This window comes from Natrix helvetica (genome assembly GCF_964273705.1).
Source record: "Natrix helvetica genome assembly, chromosome: 9".
In the NCBI taxonomy this organism is placed as follows: domain Eukaryota; kingdom Metazoa; phylum Chordata; class Lepidosauria; order Squamata; family Natricidae; genus Natrix; species Natrix helvetica.
The window spans coordinates 9348900-9366707 of NC_138560.1; the positions used below are offsets into that span (position 1 = coordinate 9348900).

The 17808-nt window shown below is 41.2% G+C and overlaps 1 protein-coding gene across 1 annotated transcript; it reads left to right on the plus strand.

The window, feature by feature from the left end:
- Positions 1–5598: 5598 nt before the first annotated feature.
- LOC309396737 (trypsin-3-like) lies at positions 5599–14803 on the plus strand (the record flags this gene model as incomplete). Its single annotated transcript, XM_081962133.1, has 7 exons — positions 5599–5640; positions 7135–7202; positions 8439–8546; positions 8985–9165; positions 10663–10913; positions 12372–12508; positions 14624–14803. Exons 3-7 carry the CDS (start codon positions 8504–8506, stop codon positions 14801–14803), a joined length of 792 nt encoding a protein of 263 aa, XP_081818259.1. The 5' UTR covers positions 5599–5640; positions 7135–7202; positions 8439–8503.
- Positions 14804–17808: the final 3005 nt, after the last annotated feature.

Here is a 17808-nt window from a genome sequence, read left to right on the forward strand (position 1 = left end):
TATATAGGGAGTCTCCAGGGAGTCCTTCCTTCTCATTAGGTGGCCAAAGTATTTGAGTTTCATCTTCAGGATCTGGCCCTCTAAAGAGCAGTCAGGGTTGATCTCCTCTAGGACTGACCGGTTTGATCACCTTGCAGTCCAAGGGACTTGCAGGTGTCTTCTCCAGCACCAGAGTTCGAAGGCCTCCATTTTTGGCACTCAGCCTTTCTTATGGTCCAACTTTCACAGCCATGCATTGCTGTATCTACAACTGTATGTTGTAGATGACTCCTATTTTTTCTTCTTAGACTACTGGGTATTTTTGTTTACTTAAGATGGTTTATTTAAGATTTTAGAGGGCTTCAGTTGGTCAGTGTGCTATAGTAATACTAGGTGTTTCTAATAGTCTGTTATCAATAGGGATTTTGTGAACTGAAGCAGTAGGACAGCATCATCAACAACAGTCTTCCGTTGCCATTTCGTTTTGTCTCTTTTTCCACTCCTGATCTATATAATCTTAGTTGGAGGAAGGAAGTGGAACCACAGTAATACTAGTAACAAGGGAATGTTACACACCTACACATTGCTGATCTCTGTCAACAATGCCTCAGTTTGCAATCCTAAATGCCACACACAATTTTTGACCTCACTGGGACCCATGCTCAACTTCTGGAGAACAATGCAGAAAAAGGTTGCTTGCTTTAATTCAACACTCTGTCAAGCAGCACTGAAATGAGAAGCATGTCCAGGATTGTGAAAACCAGTGATTAATTAAATAAACAAATATTTTTTTAAAAAAAATGTTTTCTACAATGAAAGTTCTCCGTTGATATGACAGCCAATTGTTAAAAGTGAATTTAATGAGCCATCATCTCTTTTTATATAAACTGATAGTTCTTCAGTCATTATGCCCCAACACTGGAAGTCTTTAAGAAGATGTTGGATAGCCATCTGTCTGAAACGGTATAGGGTTTCCTGCCTAGGCAGGGGGTTGGACTAGAAGACCTCCAAGGTCCCTTCCAACTCTACTATTGTATTATTATTGTATTATCAAGCTTGACTTCTTTGAGTCAACTTCAATGGTTGGTTCAGAGTTGCTCCCAGTTTGGCCCGGATTGGGCAAACTGGTAGTGGCGGCAGCAGGAGGATCCGCCCACCCATCTGGACATGAGCAAACCAGTAGCGCCGGGATTTGCAACCCACCTCTGGGTTGGTTACTTCACAGATCTACCAACAGCATCTACAAATAGTAAAGAATATTTGTAACTCAGAGTTGAACTGTGGAATCCTTGGTACTTTCTGAGCTTGATTGTTTTCTTGCAAATGTTTTATTACCCAGCTAGGTAACATCTTCAGTACTGTACAGTTCAGTGCAGCACTGATGATGTTATCTACTGGGGCAATGAAATGTCTGCAAGAAAACAATCAAGCTTGATATGTGTGCATATACTTTTCTTAGCAACATTGTGGAGATATTTTGTCATTTTATTTTAGGATTACTTTTTTTCAACTTCTCACTTCTAGCCTAGGGCCACAGAAATTCCTGGTGATGTTCCGTCCAAAAATAACTATGACTAATTATGTTTAGTTTTTGTTCAAGATCAACAAAATTGGCCTTTTTGATGTATTATATAATGAGGAGGGAGGAGAGCCAAGAGTTCAAGAATAATTTAAGAAGCGTCAAGGGAGATGGAGCTGTTTTATATTAATCTGAAAAGTCGGATGACATAGGAAAGATGCCATTGTAACACTGTCATCTTGCCGATGTATTCTCACATGAGCTGAGCAGAGAGAAAAATGATAAATATTTGAGGAACTTGATTGAGTTGAATGAGTACAACTACATAGTTTCCTGGGGGGTGGCTGGGGTTGGGCGCAAGAGTGCTTGGAAATCAAGGCATGAGGATTCTGGAGGGGAAAAAACCAAGGGCAAAGATGAAATGCAAATATAAATATGCATCCATGGAGAATCAAAATAGGATGTGTGTGTTCTTTTCCAGTTGTTTTATACCACTCCTGCCGAGAACTCCAGATTTGAGGAACTTTGACCGTTCTGAACCAAGTTTTGGATGGCATCTTTATTTCCATGGAGGATTAGGGTGTCTATGGCAGTGGTCGGCAACCTTAAACACTCAAAGAGCCACAAAGGTCCTAACCGGAAGTTCAATTCTAGAGCTGACCGGAAGTCCGGTTTTCCCACCATAGAGTCTCTTCCTAGCACGGCATCCTTTTTCCTCTACCTGTCCTAACCAAAAGCGCTATCAATTGTGGAGCTGAACAGAAAACCTGTCCCTTGCCATAGAGTCTCCTCCTGCCGTGCCCTGCCCCCCCCCAACCAGAAGCTCCTCTCTAAATTATGGTGCCAACTAGCGACAGAGAGTCACAGCAGAGGAATGAAAGAGCCACAAGCAGCTCCAGAGTCCCAGGTTGCTGACTCCTGGTCCATGGAGACTCTCAGTCATCCAGGTCATAACTATCTCAAAAGGTACTCTCTCAAAAGGCAACTGTACTGGTTTTTTTTTTTCTGGAGGAAGAAAAAAATGTTTAGCTTCTCAGCCAAAAATTTTCATTAGTAGTGACTGGATGGCGGGTGGGTGGAAAAATCGTTTCTGACAGTTATGACCATGTGGGAAGCCACCTCCCCTCCTAGAAGAATGAAATATTTTGAGGAATCATTTTTTAAAAAGGCAGGATAAAATATTTCCCCTAAAAGAGAAGTAAACAAATCTTAAGGGAGACAGAAACTCATAGCCCCAGCTCCCTGCCCCCAAGCAGATACTGAGCTGGGGCAGCTTTTAGAAATGCAGATTTGATCATCCATTACTCCCTGCAGCAAAGTCTAAACCAAGGCAGAGTGATAGGACTAGCCCTCACTCAAGATCCAAACCAGGACAAAGCCATTAAGCCATAATAGGAATTGCCCAACACCCTTTCAGAAAACAGACAAACAGAGTTGGAAGGGACCTTGGAAGTCTTCTAGTCCATCCCCCTGCTTAGGCTCTTTCATTGCATCATCTCACAGCAGACCAAATTTCAACCAAACTTAGCTCAGACAACCTATAGAGCCAGCTATGACCCCTACATAACCCCTACAACAGTCGACAGAATACATGTTCTTGCACAGGAACAGGAAGCTCAAGTGCAAAGCCCAAGAGAAGGTATATAAAAAAAAACCCCACTCTCCGCTCCATGAGGTCAGAACCCATGTGGTTCTGCTTCATCGTTAAACCATCTTTCCAATCAGCCTCCAAGTTTCCAGTGTCTTTCCTCCAACTTGGAACTGAACCAGGAGGATTTTTCTTCCAACAACCGGATGGAAAGATTGCATTTCTTGTTGAGGCACAGATAAACCCACAAGTGACCTCAACGGCTCTCAGAGAGAGTGCTAATGATCAGATGGCTGCAAAGAAATACAATCCTTCCATCCCACCGACCATCCAATCACAACTGACTTCTTCCTCAAAAAAAATTAAATAAATAAAAACCAGTCAAGTTGCCTTTTGGAAAAAAACATATTTGAGTCGCAACCGAGTGTTTTGCTATGGAAGAAAACCTTGCAACATCACACAGGAAGGATTTCAAAACAGAGATGTGCCTCCTAAAATATGTAATCTAACACCTAATCCAGATGAAGACTATACTGTTATATTCTGGGCTGTAGTGCTTTGCTTTTTTTTTTGACAACAGTCTTGGAAATGGTTGGCAAAATATTATCACATGTTGCTTTCAGTTCTATAGCACATACCGTACCAATGAATGGTAAAGGAACACACTTATATATTAGAGTTATTTAGTACTTGCATAAATCTTATCTAAATATGTAAACTGGAATGTGTGTGTTTCCTACATAGTCTACAGCATATATTTATATATGGTTAGCATAGACACACAAATGCATGCACAGATATGTTATGGGACACTCCTAATGGTTTTCCTATGAAAGCATCTTGGCTAATGTTAACAGATAATGAGTCACCATCATGTTTTTAGGGCAGGAAATTATCTCCTATTTTGCATTACTTGTGCTCCTCAGAAGTATAGCAAAAGAAAAGTAGGTAAGACTGCCACCTAAATCCCATTTCATTTCATGGAGTTTATTTCCCTACAGAAGGCATAGATTCCACTGTAAGAAAATGCTCAATATTAGAAGCTTTTAAACAATGGATAATTAAACAGCCTGGGTAGGAATAATTTCCTTCCCTCCAGGCTAGCCATACCCAACAGTTCCAACTGTTCTTCATACGTTTTTTCCTCCCTGGTCTTATTATTTGCAGGAATACTGTCTGCTAGAAATTCACATTCTTACATCTCATAATGCAGGGGTGTCAAACTCGGTTTCATTGAGGGCCGCATCAGGGTTGTGTTTGACCTCGGGAGGCTGGTGGGGCGTGGCCAGGGTAGGCGTGGCCAGCTCAACGTCATCCATATCAGGGGCGACCTGAGTGCTTTGCCAGCGAAGACGGGCTCCTGTTTCTCCGTTTTCGGCTGCAACGGCCTCCTGCAACCCCCTGCCAGCAAAAACGGAGCTCTAGAGGGCTGCTCGTGACCCTCCCGAGCTCCATTTTCACTGGCAGAGGCACCATGAGCCGGTCCTTCGCTGTTTCCAGGGTGACCCCATGGGCCAGATCTAAGCAACCCATGGGCCAGATCTGGCCCCTGGGCCTTGAGTTTGACACCCCTGTCCTAAGGCTGCTAAATTTCTTAGATTAGTCAATCAAATATAACTGAATTATAAGATCCTCGAAGAACACCTCTCCCCTAGTAATCTTTTACTCCTTGTATGGGGAAGAAAAGCCATCGTCATCCAGATGTTCTTATATTCCAATTTCAGGTGTGAGCCATGCTCACTGCAGTGTCTATGCTCAGAGAATGGCATTCTTCTGTGGTCTAGAAATATCATAAAACAAAATTGGTGTTTTTTAAAAAAAATCTCCATCTCTATTGCAACAAGCAAAGCTTGCAATGCTCGTCATGCATGGAAGCTAAGTCCTATTCCCTGCCCATTTTATCTGAATATATTGCTGTTACAGATTCCCATTCGAAGCTAATAATTCTACTTGTGTTTCGAATGTAATCCCTGAATCAAGACAAGTAAAGGACAATACATGTGTCCGACATGAAATAGAGGGTTTGGATCTTGCTTTCTGATAAAGAATCAACCTTTCTTTGTCCTTGGAGCTGAACAGCTGGCATTTCAGGTTCTCCAGGAGTTGCGTTTTCTTTAAATCCAAATATTGGCCATCTAGTTTCCCCATTTCTCTACCACTGATACCCAAATCATGCATTGACATTATCAGAGAAAAGTACACTCGGTGATGTGGTGGGAAGCTTATTACATTTTCTCCATTATATTCTAGGGAGATCCTCATGTTTCTTCAAGAGAAGATAACATGAAGAGGCGGAGGGTGGACCCAGGAGCTGGTAGGTTGGCCCATTCAGATTTTAATATGAGTTTCTTGCTGGAAAAGAGATTGGATGATATGCAACCACTACTTTTGAGTCACAGTGGATGCCCTGTGATACATCATTCAGGGACTCACATCCAGGACATCCTCCTTCTCCGGCATTTAAATGTTAACTCCTCCATTAATTACTCACTGTTCTCTTTTAGACAGCAGTGTCAAGATTGTCTTCCATCTGAAGCTTTGTCAAGAACCCCAGGTGAGTGAGAATCAATTCACAATTTCACTTCGGATATTTGACTAGAAGTCTCAAATTGGGACAAGAGATCATGCTACTGTATTTACCGTAATCTTTTGGAATGGGCTAGTTTGGATGGCATCACAGCGCATATCGATATTGTACCCCTTCGTGGAAAGTTATCAAATTTTTAAAAATGGTGTAGAATTTGCAACTTCCTTTCCTAATAAATTGTCTTCATGGGGGAGACGGAAGGTTGCTAAAGAAATTTGTTATCAAGAGGTTTAAACTAAATTGTATAAACACTGGAAGTCTTTAAGAAGATGTTGGATAGCTATTTGTCTGAAACGGTATAGGGTTTCCTGCCTAGGCAGGGGGTTGGACTAGAAGACCTCCAAGGTCCCTTCCAACTCTACTATTGTATTGTATTATTGTATTGTATTGTATTGTTTTTGTAAAAAGTTGTTGTTTTTTTACATTTCTGGGATCTATGGAAGTAGGACTAGGGGAGATATGATAGCAGTGTTCCAATATCTCAGGAGCTGCTACAAAGAAGAGGGAGTCAAGCTATTCTCCAAAGCACCTGAGGGCAGGACAAGAAGCAATGAGTGGAAACTAATCAAGGAGAGAAGCAACTTAGAACTTAGGAGAAATTTCCTGACAGTTAGAACAATTAATCAGTGGAACAACTTGCCTGCAGAAGTTGTGAATGCTCCAACACTGGAAGTTTTTAAGAAGATTTTAAATAACCATTTGTCTGAAATGGCATAGGGTTTCCTGCCTAGGCAGCGGGTAGGACTAGAAGACCTCCAAGGTCCCTTCCAACTCTGTTATTCTGTTATGGCCGGATCATGGATCAGAAGCATGCAAAAGAAAGAGAAGTTATAACATGATTTCAAAACTTTGGTGCTCTTGGATAAATATGTGAGACCCACCCCCTTTTCCCTTCTCCCCCTACCCTTTTAGATCATGCCAGATTTTAATCATCTCATGAAACATAAATTATATGGGACACAAAATGAAAAAAAAGTATCTTTGAGATTTGAGCATTATTCAACGTACTATACGTCTGGCTCTGGATAACATGCAGAGTAGTTTGCAAATATATATTTTAACTGGGTGTACAAACACCAGTTGAAATGTGTGTCTTACTTAAATGGCTGAAAAGGAAGCTATAAACCCATTGTCTAAACTGGAAGGCCTGTGGAATCCTATTACTAGAAAGAGTTATTTAGGTAATTGAGTCTAATCCTTTGCTCAGACCAGCAATAAAGGGACTGCCTAGCATTTTTATTGGGATTATTTATGACTGGTTATTGAATTCTTTATGTGCAAAAACTCATCTCTCTCTCTCTCTCTCTCTCTCTCTCTCTCTCTCTCTCTCTCTCTCTCTCTCTCTCTCTCTCTCTCTCATTCTTATTGGAACAGGGTTTCTTATCAACTGTGCATTATGCATTATGGATAATAATTATAAGAGAACTTAAATGTGTAAGGACTTTTTCTGCTTTGCTACAGGAATCTTCTCTCAAATACAAGTGATCTTTTACCCCTTATCAGATTGCATCTAAAGGTTGGAGGTAGAGGTGAGTGAGAAACCACACACACACACACACACAAATGTATAATTTGTTTAGTCGAAAAATGTGGGGAAGTGTTGAGATTAATAGATACAATAGCCAAACATTCAGTTGTGTGGGTTCATCATTTCCTTCCCTCTATATTAACTAAATATATATCAGAGAAGTATAGCACTGTGCAAGAATACCAAATTCAATTTACCAAATATTGAAATGTTAAAAAATTATTATGATTCTTTCAAAAGGGGTTTTCTCTTCCAGTACAAAAAAATTATTTATATTTTGTTGGAAGTGAAATTTGTTTTAGTTAGTATTCAGATTTTCACATACCTGTTTATTTCATCAATTTATATCCCCCCACTCATCTCAGATTATTTGATTCCAGTAATAACGTGTCTCAAAAGAAAAGTTGGAGAGAGAAACAGCTAAAACACAGCGGTAGGCTAACTACTTTTTCCCCTTTCCAAATTATGGAACATTGTTCTAGCACTAATCCCATAATGCGTCCGTCATACAATACTTTGAATTAGTGGTGAAATTCAATTTTTTTTACTACCGGTTCGGTGGGCATGACTTGGTGGGCATGGCAGGGGAAGGATACTACAAAATCTTCATTCCCTCCCCTCTCTGGGACAAGCCAGAAGTGGTATTTGCTGGTTTTGTTTATTGGATTTATATGCCGCCCTTTTCCTAAAGGACTCAGGGCAGCGTACAACATTTTGGTTCTCCAAACTACTCAAAATTTCCGCTACCGGTTCTCCAGAACCTTTCAGAACCTGCTGAATTTAACCCCTGCTTTGAATGCTAAATGTTGTACTATTATTATGCTTTCTTTTATGTGCCTCATGTTCAAAAGCGACTAAGAATCAAAATATAAATCAGCCTCCTCCTTCATTTTCTCCTCATTTCTATTATTTTATTATGACCGCAGACAATGAGAATTCACTGTCACTGCTGTGAGAGAGGTGGCCATATAAATAATTTAAATAAATAAATAATCTGAGTAAAATTTCCAACCTTCCCTGACCGATTAAATCTATCTATGTCTCACCCACAGGAAGTGTTTGCCAATGTTTCATAGCAGGACAGAACTAGTGATAATGCATTATGGATAATAATTATAGGAGAACTGTTTACATACACCGTTACCGAGGTTAATGTTGCTTGGCCTCATTACTGCCACAGAGGAGGCCAGTAATCATGATTTAATCTTGTAGATATCCATGCATTTGTTCTTTGCAGATCTCTTGCCCTGCAGCCAATTGTCCCAAGACATTTGGGTTCCAGTTGACCTCACAAAACCTAGGATGAAACAATTATTTTGGGGGTTATTTCTGGTGAGCTCAACAGGTAAGGAAATTAACTCCAGGTAACCAACCTTTTCTTATTTGTAAGCTTTATTAGGTTCTTTGCTATCAATACCAGGAGGTAAGTAGAGGGGGAGGAGACATAGTGCAATATTCCAGTTTTGCTGGAGGAAGCCCTTCTAAGACCTCTTAGAACAGGGGTGTCCAAACTTGGAAACTTTAAGACTTGTGGACTTCAACTCCCAGAATTCCATGCTGGGTGGGGAATTCTGGGAGTTGAAGTCCACAAGTCTTAAAGTTCCCAAGTTTGGACACCCCTGTCTTAGAAGAACAATTGCAAACAATGTAATGGAATGTAGAGGGACTTCATGCTCAGGTTGGTTTTAGAAAATATCAAGTGGAGATGTCCAAGCAATGAGCTAGGTTCTTGCAAATGATGCTCTGATGACCATCTTTTCCTTTGGTGTGCTTTTATCTCAAGTCTTGGCACAGGAAAGCACTGGTGAGAGAATCATAGGCGGATATGATTGCAAACCAAATTCCCGTCCCTTCCAGGCAGCCATTGTAACAGGAGGTAAAGGCAACTGGAGGATTTATTGTGGAGGAAGCTTGGTGCACCCGTGTTGGGTGCTGACAGCAGCCCATTGTAGATCCAAACAAAGGTAAGCTCAAAAAGAAATTATCATGAAGCTGCAGGGAGGAATGGTAAGCATATTTATCATAGGGTAAGAGCCTTGCCTCGTGAGCTAGTTGATATAGTGGTTAAGGTGCTAAGGACGGGGAGACCCGGGGAGTGACGTTCTCTCTTGGGCATGGAAGCCAGATGGGAAATCATGAGACAGACAGTCCTGCTTTCTTAGTCCAAATCAGCATCAAGGTGACAATAGGAGAGAGAATGGCCAAGCTGAGGGAGGAGTCAAGTGGGAAATTAGTCTGTAATCCTTACATAGGCATAAGAGGCCTGGCCCAATTGAATGCCATTGGACCTTGTCTAGTCTGGCCCAGGTGCAAACTGCCAATCTGGGAAGATTCCTGTGAAATAGGCATTGGGCAATGAAGTAGCTAATTAAACTCTTCACATTGTTTATGCCTGACACTGAGACTTAAAAACAAAAAACTCTCATCGTATCGCCCATTTATGGTTTTGTTGTGTGGAACCAGGCAAGTGCAGTGCAAAAACAAGCCGACTGCTACCAGTCAAGACAAATGTTAAGAAAAGGAACAAGAATCTTGCTCTTTCCCAGGGAGCACAACAAGAAACAGCCCTCAAAGTCCACATCGATCCCCCCGCACTCCCAGGATTTCACAATCAACCCCAAATGAAGAGGCTCAATATAAGCATTTTAAGAACTGTCTACTGTCTTTTATGATCTATTCAGCCTAAAATATCAGTACAATAAGAGCCATGGTGGCGCAGTGGTTAGAGTGCAGTACTGCAGGCAACTTCTGCTGTCTGCCAGCTGCCTGCAATTTGGCAGTTCGATCCTGACCAGATAGCAACTCGAGAGCAGGGGTATGTGACTGATGACACACCAAGCTCAAGGTTGACTCAGCCTTCCATCCTTCTGAGGTGGGCAAAATGAGGACCCAGATTGTTGGGGGCAATAGGCTGATTCTATAAACCACTTAGAGAAAGCTGGAAAGCACTGTGAAGTGGTATATAAATCTAAGTGCTATTGCTATAATCCACCAGAGCCAATTTGATGTAGTAGTTAAGGTCCTGGCCTAGAAACTAGAAACAGGAGACGGGGAGTTCCAGTTCCATCTTAGGCCTGAAAGCAGACTGGATGAATTCAGGCCAATCAATCTTTCTCCGCCCAACTCACCTCTAAAATTGTTGTTGTGGGGAAAATAGGTAGGAGGAAGGAGTATTATGTATGCTCGCTATCTTAAGTTACCCATAAAGTAATAAAGAGAGGATAGAAATCTAATAGGTAATAATTTCTAGTTTCTATAGCAGGGGTGTCCAAACTTGGGAACTTTAAGACTTGTGGACTTCAACTCCCAGAATTCCCCAGCCAGCATGGGGAATTCTGGGAGTTGAAGTCCACAAGTCTTAAAGTTCCCAAGTTTGGACACCCCTGTTCTATAGGGTGGTGTTACTCAGCCTCGTTCATGATTTCCTTGTGACCCGTTCTATTCTGTTTCGTTTCGTACAGGGTGAAAGTGTGTTTAGGAAAGCATAATCTGAAAAAGGTTGAACCCACGGAGCAGTGCATGGATATTGCTGAAGCTATCCCACACCCAGGTTACAGTAAAAAGAAAATGGACAAGGATTACATGCTTGTTCGGCTTAAACCCTGTGCCAAAATAACCAAAGCAGTTAATGTCACGCGGCTGCCTACCAGTTGCCCAAATGATGGGAAACGATGTACTGTTTCAGGCTGGGGCACGATCAAATCACCTCAAAGTAAGGGGGCAAAAAGGGATGGGCAATTGTTGTTTTCCTTTTGTCATCATTCATGCAAATATGGCCATGGCAATTTCTTACTGCTGTTTAATGTCCCACTGCTAAATTCTGTTTGTCTTATTGTACTACTAGCTGATCACTCGGCATTGCCCAGGTATTTATTTATAGGGGGAAAATGTCTGGACCAAATGTAATTTCTAAAGTCAGATTTCCCCCCCTTACCATTACCATGGCAACTCCACTGCACTGTACAAACCATCTTACTGCAGTATAGTAGAAGCCATTTTAAGGCACAACAGCCTGTATCTTAACAGAACACATACCCTGAGGGGTGTTAAGGGTGTCTTACCCCAACAGTATTTTTCCAGTATTATATATATATATATATATATATATATATATATATATATATATATATATATATATATATATATATATATATATATATATATATATATATATATATATATATATATATATATATATATATATATATATATATATATATAATTTCCAGTATTTTCTATATCTATCTATCTCTGTATCTGTATCTGTATCTATATCTATATCTATATCTATATCTATATCTATATCTATATCTATATCATCTATATCTATATCTATATCTATATCTATATCATCTATATCATCTATATCTATATCTATATCTATATCATCTATATCTATATCATCTATATCTATATCTATATCTATATCTATTTCTATATCTATCTGTCTGTCTATCTATCTATCTATCTATCTATCTATCTATCTATCTATCTATCTGATAAGTGCTGAGACAGACATTTATGAAATGCCTGTGTACTTCTAAAAAGGATGACCTTAAAAGAAAGGAGAAACTTAGGTAGGGTAGGATTAGGGGTTAGGGATGGGGTTGTGGGTTAGAGTTAAGGCTAGGGCTAGAATTAGGGTTGGGGTTTGGATTGTAGTTAGAAGGCCCTTGGAGTATAATTCATAAAAACTAGAAACACTCAAGGGTCTGGTCTAACTTGAAGTAGAAGTGCAACATTGGAGCCATATGTGAGAAGACAAAGTATAAATTCAGTTTCGAAGTCTCAATCTTTAGTTTCCAGTCTGTATATGAATGGAAACCTAAGAACTGGCTCAACCAAACCATTAGACAATTTAGTCAACATTCCCCAACTTCATGTTCTCCAGAACTGTTAGGGTTCTGCCTCCTATAATTCACAGTCAACGTGATCAAATTTCTGATGTCTGTTCAGACATTCTTGGTTTCTTATAACATACCATAATTGGCTCAAGTTCTGCTTGTTGGGTGAAATCTGGCAATCTGTCCCAATTAGAAGGACCAAAGGTGGAATTTGAATGAACGTCTCTTTCAGGAACATCTAAAAAGCCACAGATATGCCTGATGTTCATGCACCACTTTCTTTCTTTTGGTTTTTGCTACTATTGTCCAATTGGTATGTCTTGCAGACAAACTTCCGGCCAAGATGCAGTGTGCAAATGTCAGCACTGTTCCATACAATCAGTGCAATAAAGCGTATAATGGTAGGATCACTTCACACATGTTGTGTGCCGGAGTACCTCAAGGAGGCATTGACTCTTGCCAGGTAAGGTGAGAGCTGGTGGCAGTTTCAGCCCTGTGGTGTACAGGCTTTTAAGAACATGTGAAAGTTACCGTATAAGACGCACCTTTTTCCCTCAAAAGAGAGGCTGAAAATCAGGGTGCACCTTATACACTGAATATACATTTTCTGCCTTCTGAAACCCCGCCCTCTTCCCCAAAATGGCCGTGTATAGCCTTTAGGAGGCTTACAGTGTGCTCCTGGGGGCTGGGGAGGGCAGAACGAAGCGAAAAACAGGCCATTTTTGCTCAATTTTGTCCCCCCAGCCCCCAGGAGCACTCTATAATCCTTCTAAAGGCTATGCATGTCCTTTTTTTGACAAAAAAATGAGCTCGTTTTCACAAAAAAATGGGTCATTTTTTGCTCATTTTTGAGGGGCCCCACCCCACAGGAGCACTCCACAAGCCTCCTAAAGGCTATTCACGCCCTTTTTTTTAAAAAAACAGGTCTGTTTTTGTGAAAAACGGGCCATTTTTGGGAGGTCTGCAGAGTGCAAAAACTTATTTTTTATTTGCCTCTTCAAAATCTTGGTCATCTTATAGTCTGAAAAATACAGTATATTTTTATTTTATCGACCAAGACATAAAGGGTAAAATTGCCATTCAACACAAAAGTAGTTTGTCGCAAAAGCGACTGCCTGCAAGGAGTCCTAGATAAGGGGTGAAAGTCAAAAGGGGAAGAAGTATGCTCCGTCCCACGTTTGGGTAGACCAGGTGCCCTGATAAAAAAACACTTTATGTGAGAGTTATAGTTATAATGACTAGAGACATGTACAGCTAGTCCTTGACGTATGACCATAATTGGGATTAGAACTTCCATTGCTAAGCAAGGCAGTTAAGTCAGTCGTGCCTTTTTTGCCACGGTTTTGAGCAAACCGTTGTAGTTGTTAAGGGAATCGTACCATTCTTAATTCAAATCTGGCTTCATCCATTGTCTTTGCTTGTTGAAAGCCAGCTGGGAAGGTCACAAGTGATGATCCCAAGGGTAACTCCAGAATGCTGCAACTGTCATAAATACATGCTGGTTGCCAAGCACTCAATTTTTGATCACTGTAAGTGCTGGTAGTAAGTCACTTTTTTCAGGGCAGTTGTAACTTTGAAGAGTCACCAAATGAATGGCTGTAAGTCAAGGACTACCTATATACGGTTCCATAATGTCTAGTGGCATGTATTTCACTCTGCCAAGGGTGGGCAAATGTGCTGATGCTGGGGTCTGGAGTTAGTGGTTGGCTGGCATGATAAGATAAAAATGAATTACCGTATTTTTTGGAGTATAAGATGCACTCCCCCCCCTAAAAGAGGGTGAAAATTTGGGTGTGTCTTATACACCAAATGTAGTCCCGCCCGCCCACCAGCCCCCACCCTTTGGCCTCTGCCTCCTAGCAATTTGCCTCCTTGCATCAAACAGCAAACAGCCTGTTTCAGTTTCAGCTTCAGCACAGCACAGCACAAGCAAATTAGCACAAGCAGCTGATTGTTGTTTGGATCAGTCTCCCGACCATCAGCTATTTCAGGCTGCAGGGATTGCCATTGCCTATTGCCGCCTCCACGCCCCCTCTTTTCGGCCTCTGCGCACCCCATTTTCCACCCATTCCGATCCCCTCTGCCCAGAACAGATGGAAAGTGGGGCGTGCAGAGACCTAAAATGGGGCGCGCGGAGGCTGAAAACAGGGCGCATGGAGATGGCAACAGGCTATGGCAATCTCTGCAGCCTGAAATAGCTGATCATCAGGAGGTCAATCCAATCGACAATCAGCTGCTTGTGCTAATCAAGTTGTGCTGAAATTGAAACTGAAACAAGCTGTTTGCTGCAAGGAGACAAATTGCTGGGAGGCAGAGGCAGATTTTGTTTTTTCCTGTGCCAATCCGGCAAAACTGAAACTGAAACTGAAACAGGCTGTTTGCTGCAAGGAGGCAAATTGCTAAGAGGCAGAGGTAGATATTTTTTTATTGTTTTCCTCCCCAAAAGCTAGGTGCGACTTATACTTCAGAGTGTCTTATACTCCAAAAAATACGCTAGTTCTTTTTCTTGAAATTAAACTAGGATAGGATCAATATGGGAGTGTTAAGTGACAATTTCTGCTTTTTCCCTCCCTTGTAGGGTGACTCTGGGGGCCCACTCATCTGCAATGGGCTGCTTGAAGGTGTGGTTTCTTGGGGGAAGTTTGTGTGTGCTCAAAGAGGGAACCCAGGGGTCTACGCCAAAGTCTGCTGTGTTGTGCCATGGATTCAGAACACAATCAAGAAGTGGATACGCTCGCTCTATGAAGGATTTGAATAGAAGGAAGACCACCATTTCTGAGAAGACCTTGGGAACGAATTGGCTACCTAGCATTGCATTTTATCTCCCCACATTTCCTGGATGGGTTTAGGGTTAGAGTCTGCAACTATGAGGGACGTTTTATATATCATGGTATCTGGCCAAGGGCTCTGTATAGCTGGGTCAAGTTATTTATTGATTTAATGCAAATTTGTTATGCTATCCATTTCTTTCTTGAGGCCCCAACCCTGTCATTCTGTATTGTGAAAAGAGATGAGAAGAATTTTGTCTTGTACAGAGAGACCTCAGCTTGCAATCATTCGTTTAGTGACCGTTCAAAGCAGTGGTGGGTTCCGGATCCCCTTCCAACCAGTACGGTTAGAACAGGCCCGGCGGCATCCACATGGATGCACGCAGCGCGTGCATGCATCTTAGCGCCTCCGTGAGCCTCCACGACGCTCCAGCCGCTCAGCGGAACATTGCTCAGGCGCTGTACGCGCCATAGACTTAAAAGACTAGTAAGGAGCTCGGGCGGGCGGGTGGGCCCTCCAGAGCACCGTACTGGAATGGTATCCAGTGCTCCGGGCAGGTTTCAGTTACCTGATCAGGGTGTAATAAATCAGAGTGATAATAACCTTCTAGAGCAGGGGTGTCCAAACTTGGAAACTTTAAGACTTGTGGACTTCAACTCCCAGAATTCCCCAGGCAGCTCTGCTGGGAGTTGAAGTCCACAAGTCTTAAAGTTGCCAAGTTTGGACACCCCTGTTCTAGAGCCATCTCTGTGCTGCATCAAGTATTCCATTGGAATGAAGTATGATTGATACACCATAACACGTCTACCATGGTTACTAACCTTCATTTGGATTCCTAAAAAAACAGAATGAGGAGGAACAGAGACTATCGCCCAACTATCAGATGCACACATCCCAGAATTTGACATGTTCAATTCAATCGTTATGGGCAAGTGTTCTCAACCATGGCAACTTTAAGTTAGGTCAGCGGTCAGCAATCTGAGGCTCTGGGGCTGCATGTGGCTCTTTCACCCCTCTGCTGTGGCTCCGTCACGCAAAATATGCATCACAACCGCCAATGTGCAACACCTGCCCGCGCGTGATTTATTGAGCTTTTCGACTCCCAGTAAGTCAACCATGGATAAATCCAAGAAAAGAAACGTTTCAGAAGAAAACAGAATGTTCAATTCAACTACATATGCTGTTTTTTCGGGCGCTCAGGAAATAGTCAGGCACAGGAAGGGTTTTGTAGCTCCCGGTGTTTTCTTTTCTGTGGGAAACGGGTCCAAACGGCTCTTTCACAGATGCAAGTTGAACAGTGAACTTAAGAGAGATGTACATGGGCACATTAACTTGTTACAGGAATGAAATGCTACCCGAACTGGTAGTAAAAAAAAGGCTAGAAATTACGCGGCACACCTGATTGTTGGAACTTTTAAAAAACCTTTTTAAAGCATTTTTTTACTACTGGTTCGCCTGAAGCGAACCAGTAGTAAAGAGCGTTTCACCCCCTGACTTGTTGTATACCTGAGCCCACAAAATAGGAAACAAAGTCTGATGTTCATTACTGTGGCAAAAGATACTGCTGCTTCTGTATAACGCTAAATAAATAATAAAAATATAAGTATCCAGAGAAGGCAATTCCTATTGTAGTTGGTGTATGCAGGAGGAAATATTTTTTTTCAGTATTAACTGCTGTGCAACATCAATAAAATGGTATAATCTACATTGCCAGAATTGACCCAAATTACTTTTTATAATTAAAACACTGAGTTTGCAACAGTCCAACCTTTATGGGGTAAAGTAATAGCTGGGCTTGCAAAGAGAGTAAGTAATCTAGATTTATGTTGTGCATAGACCACTTCATCCTGATATTGCACCAGCTGCATTTCAAGGTGTAATACAATCCTCAACTGCAGCCAATATTAACTAGACTTAGTAAAAACAAGAGTTGCATAAGCCATGGTTCAAAGGTTCCTTTATTCAGCCAACCCAGAGTTAGTGTAATAATGTGGAGGAGAAAATTTTTACAAACATGTATGCTGAAGTTCATACTTGTTGCCTTAAATTATGGCTTGGCACAAACTCTAAACCAGAATGATAAAAGATTCAAGTTGCACATGCTGGGACAAAAACCGAAATACAGATGGATCTTCCTTTCACAAACTGGAAAACAGAGCTGGAAACAGGTGTTGTTGTTTTTGTAAAACAACATTTATACACACATATGAGCCTAGAATGTTATGATACTAAGGAGAATAAACTTTCACTTCTGGCCCAATGCACAATTTTGCTTTTCCAATTTTCCAATTATTTTGCCTGGATCTTTCTAGAGATTACAGTATCACACATTATTCCAGAAGTACACACATGGACAATGTTCAACATTTGTCCATAACGCCTTATGGATATTGTAGTCCAAAACATCTGAAGGATACCAGACTAGTTATTGTTGTTTAAATTCTGGGACGTAATCTAGTCTGAGATCCATAATAAAGATAACTGACTTAAACTATGGCTGACTTAAACAAAGGAGAGAAACCACTTGTCATTGCCGCAAAACACACCCAATATGGATAGACATAAAAGTAAATTGAATGATAAAAGAAAAACACGAGTTTTAATAAAAGTGAAAAGACTTTGAATCCATTCCATTAGGGGCAAACAATATTTCTTTTATCTCTTTTTTTTGGGGGGGGGGAGGAATTCGTTAAAACAAATTCAGTTTGTAGGGAAATCCGTATAAAAATTCTGAAGTTTTCCATTAGCTTTTGGTTCTCAAAAAACCTATAATTCCTTTCTTCCTAATCGATCTGCAGGTGTCGATAAGATACTTGATCTACTGTAAAAAGGACTATTTTAAAAATAAAGCTTTTATTACAACTGCAATATCAAAAGTATACAGAGCTCCATCACGTCTGGAGCCGCCACAAGGTATGCCAGGAATATGATCCCATCGCTCAGTTCGATCAAGAAAAAGGATTCTCCTCCACAGTCTCATCTTCATCTTTAGAA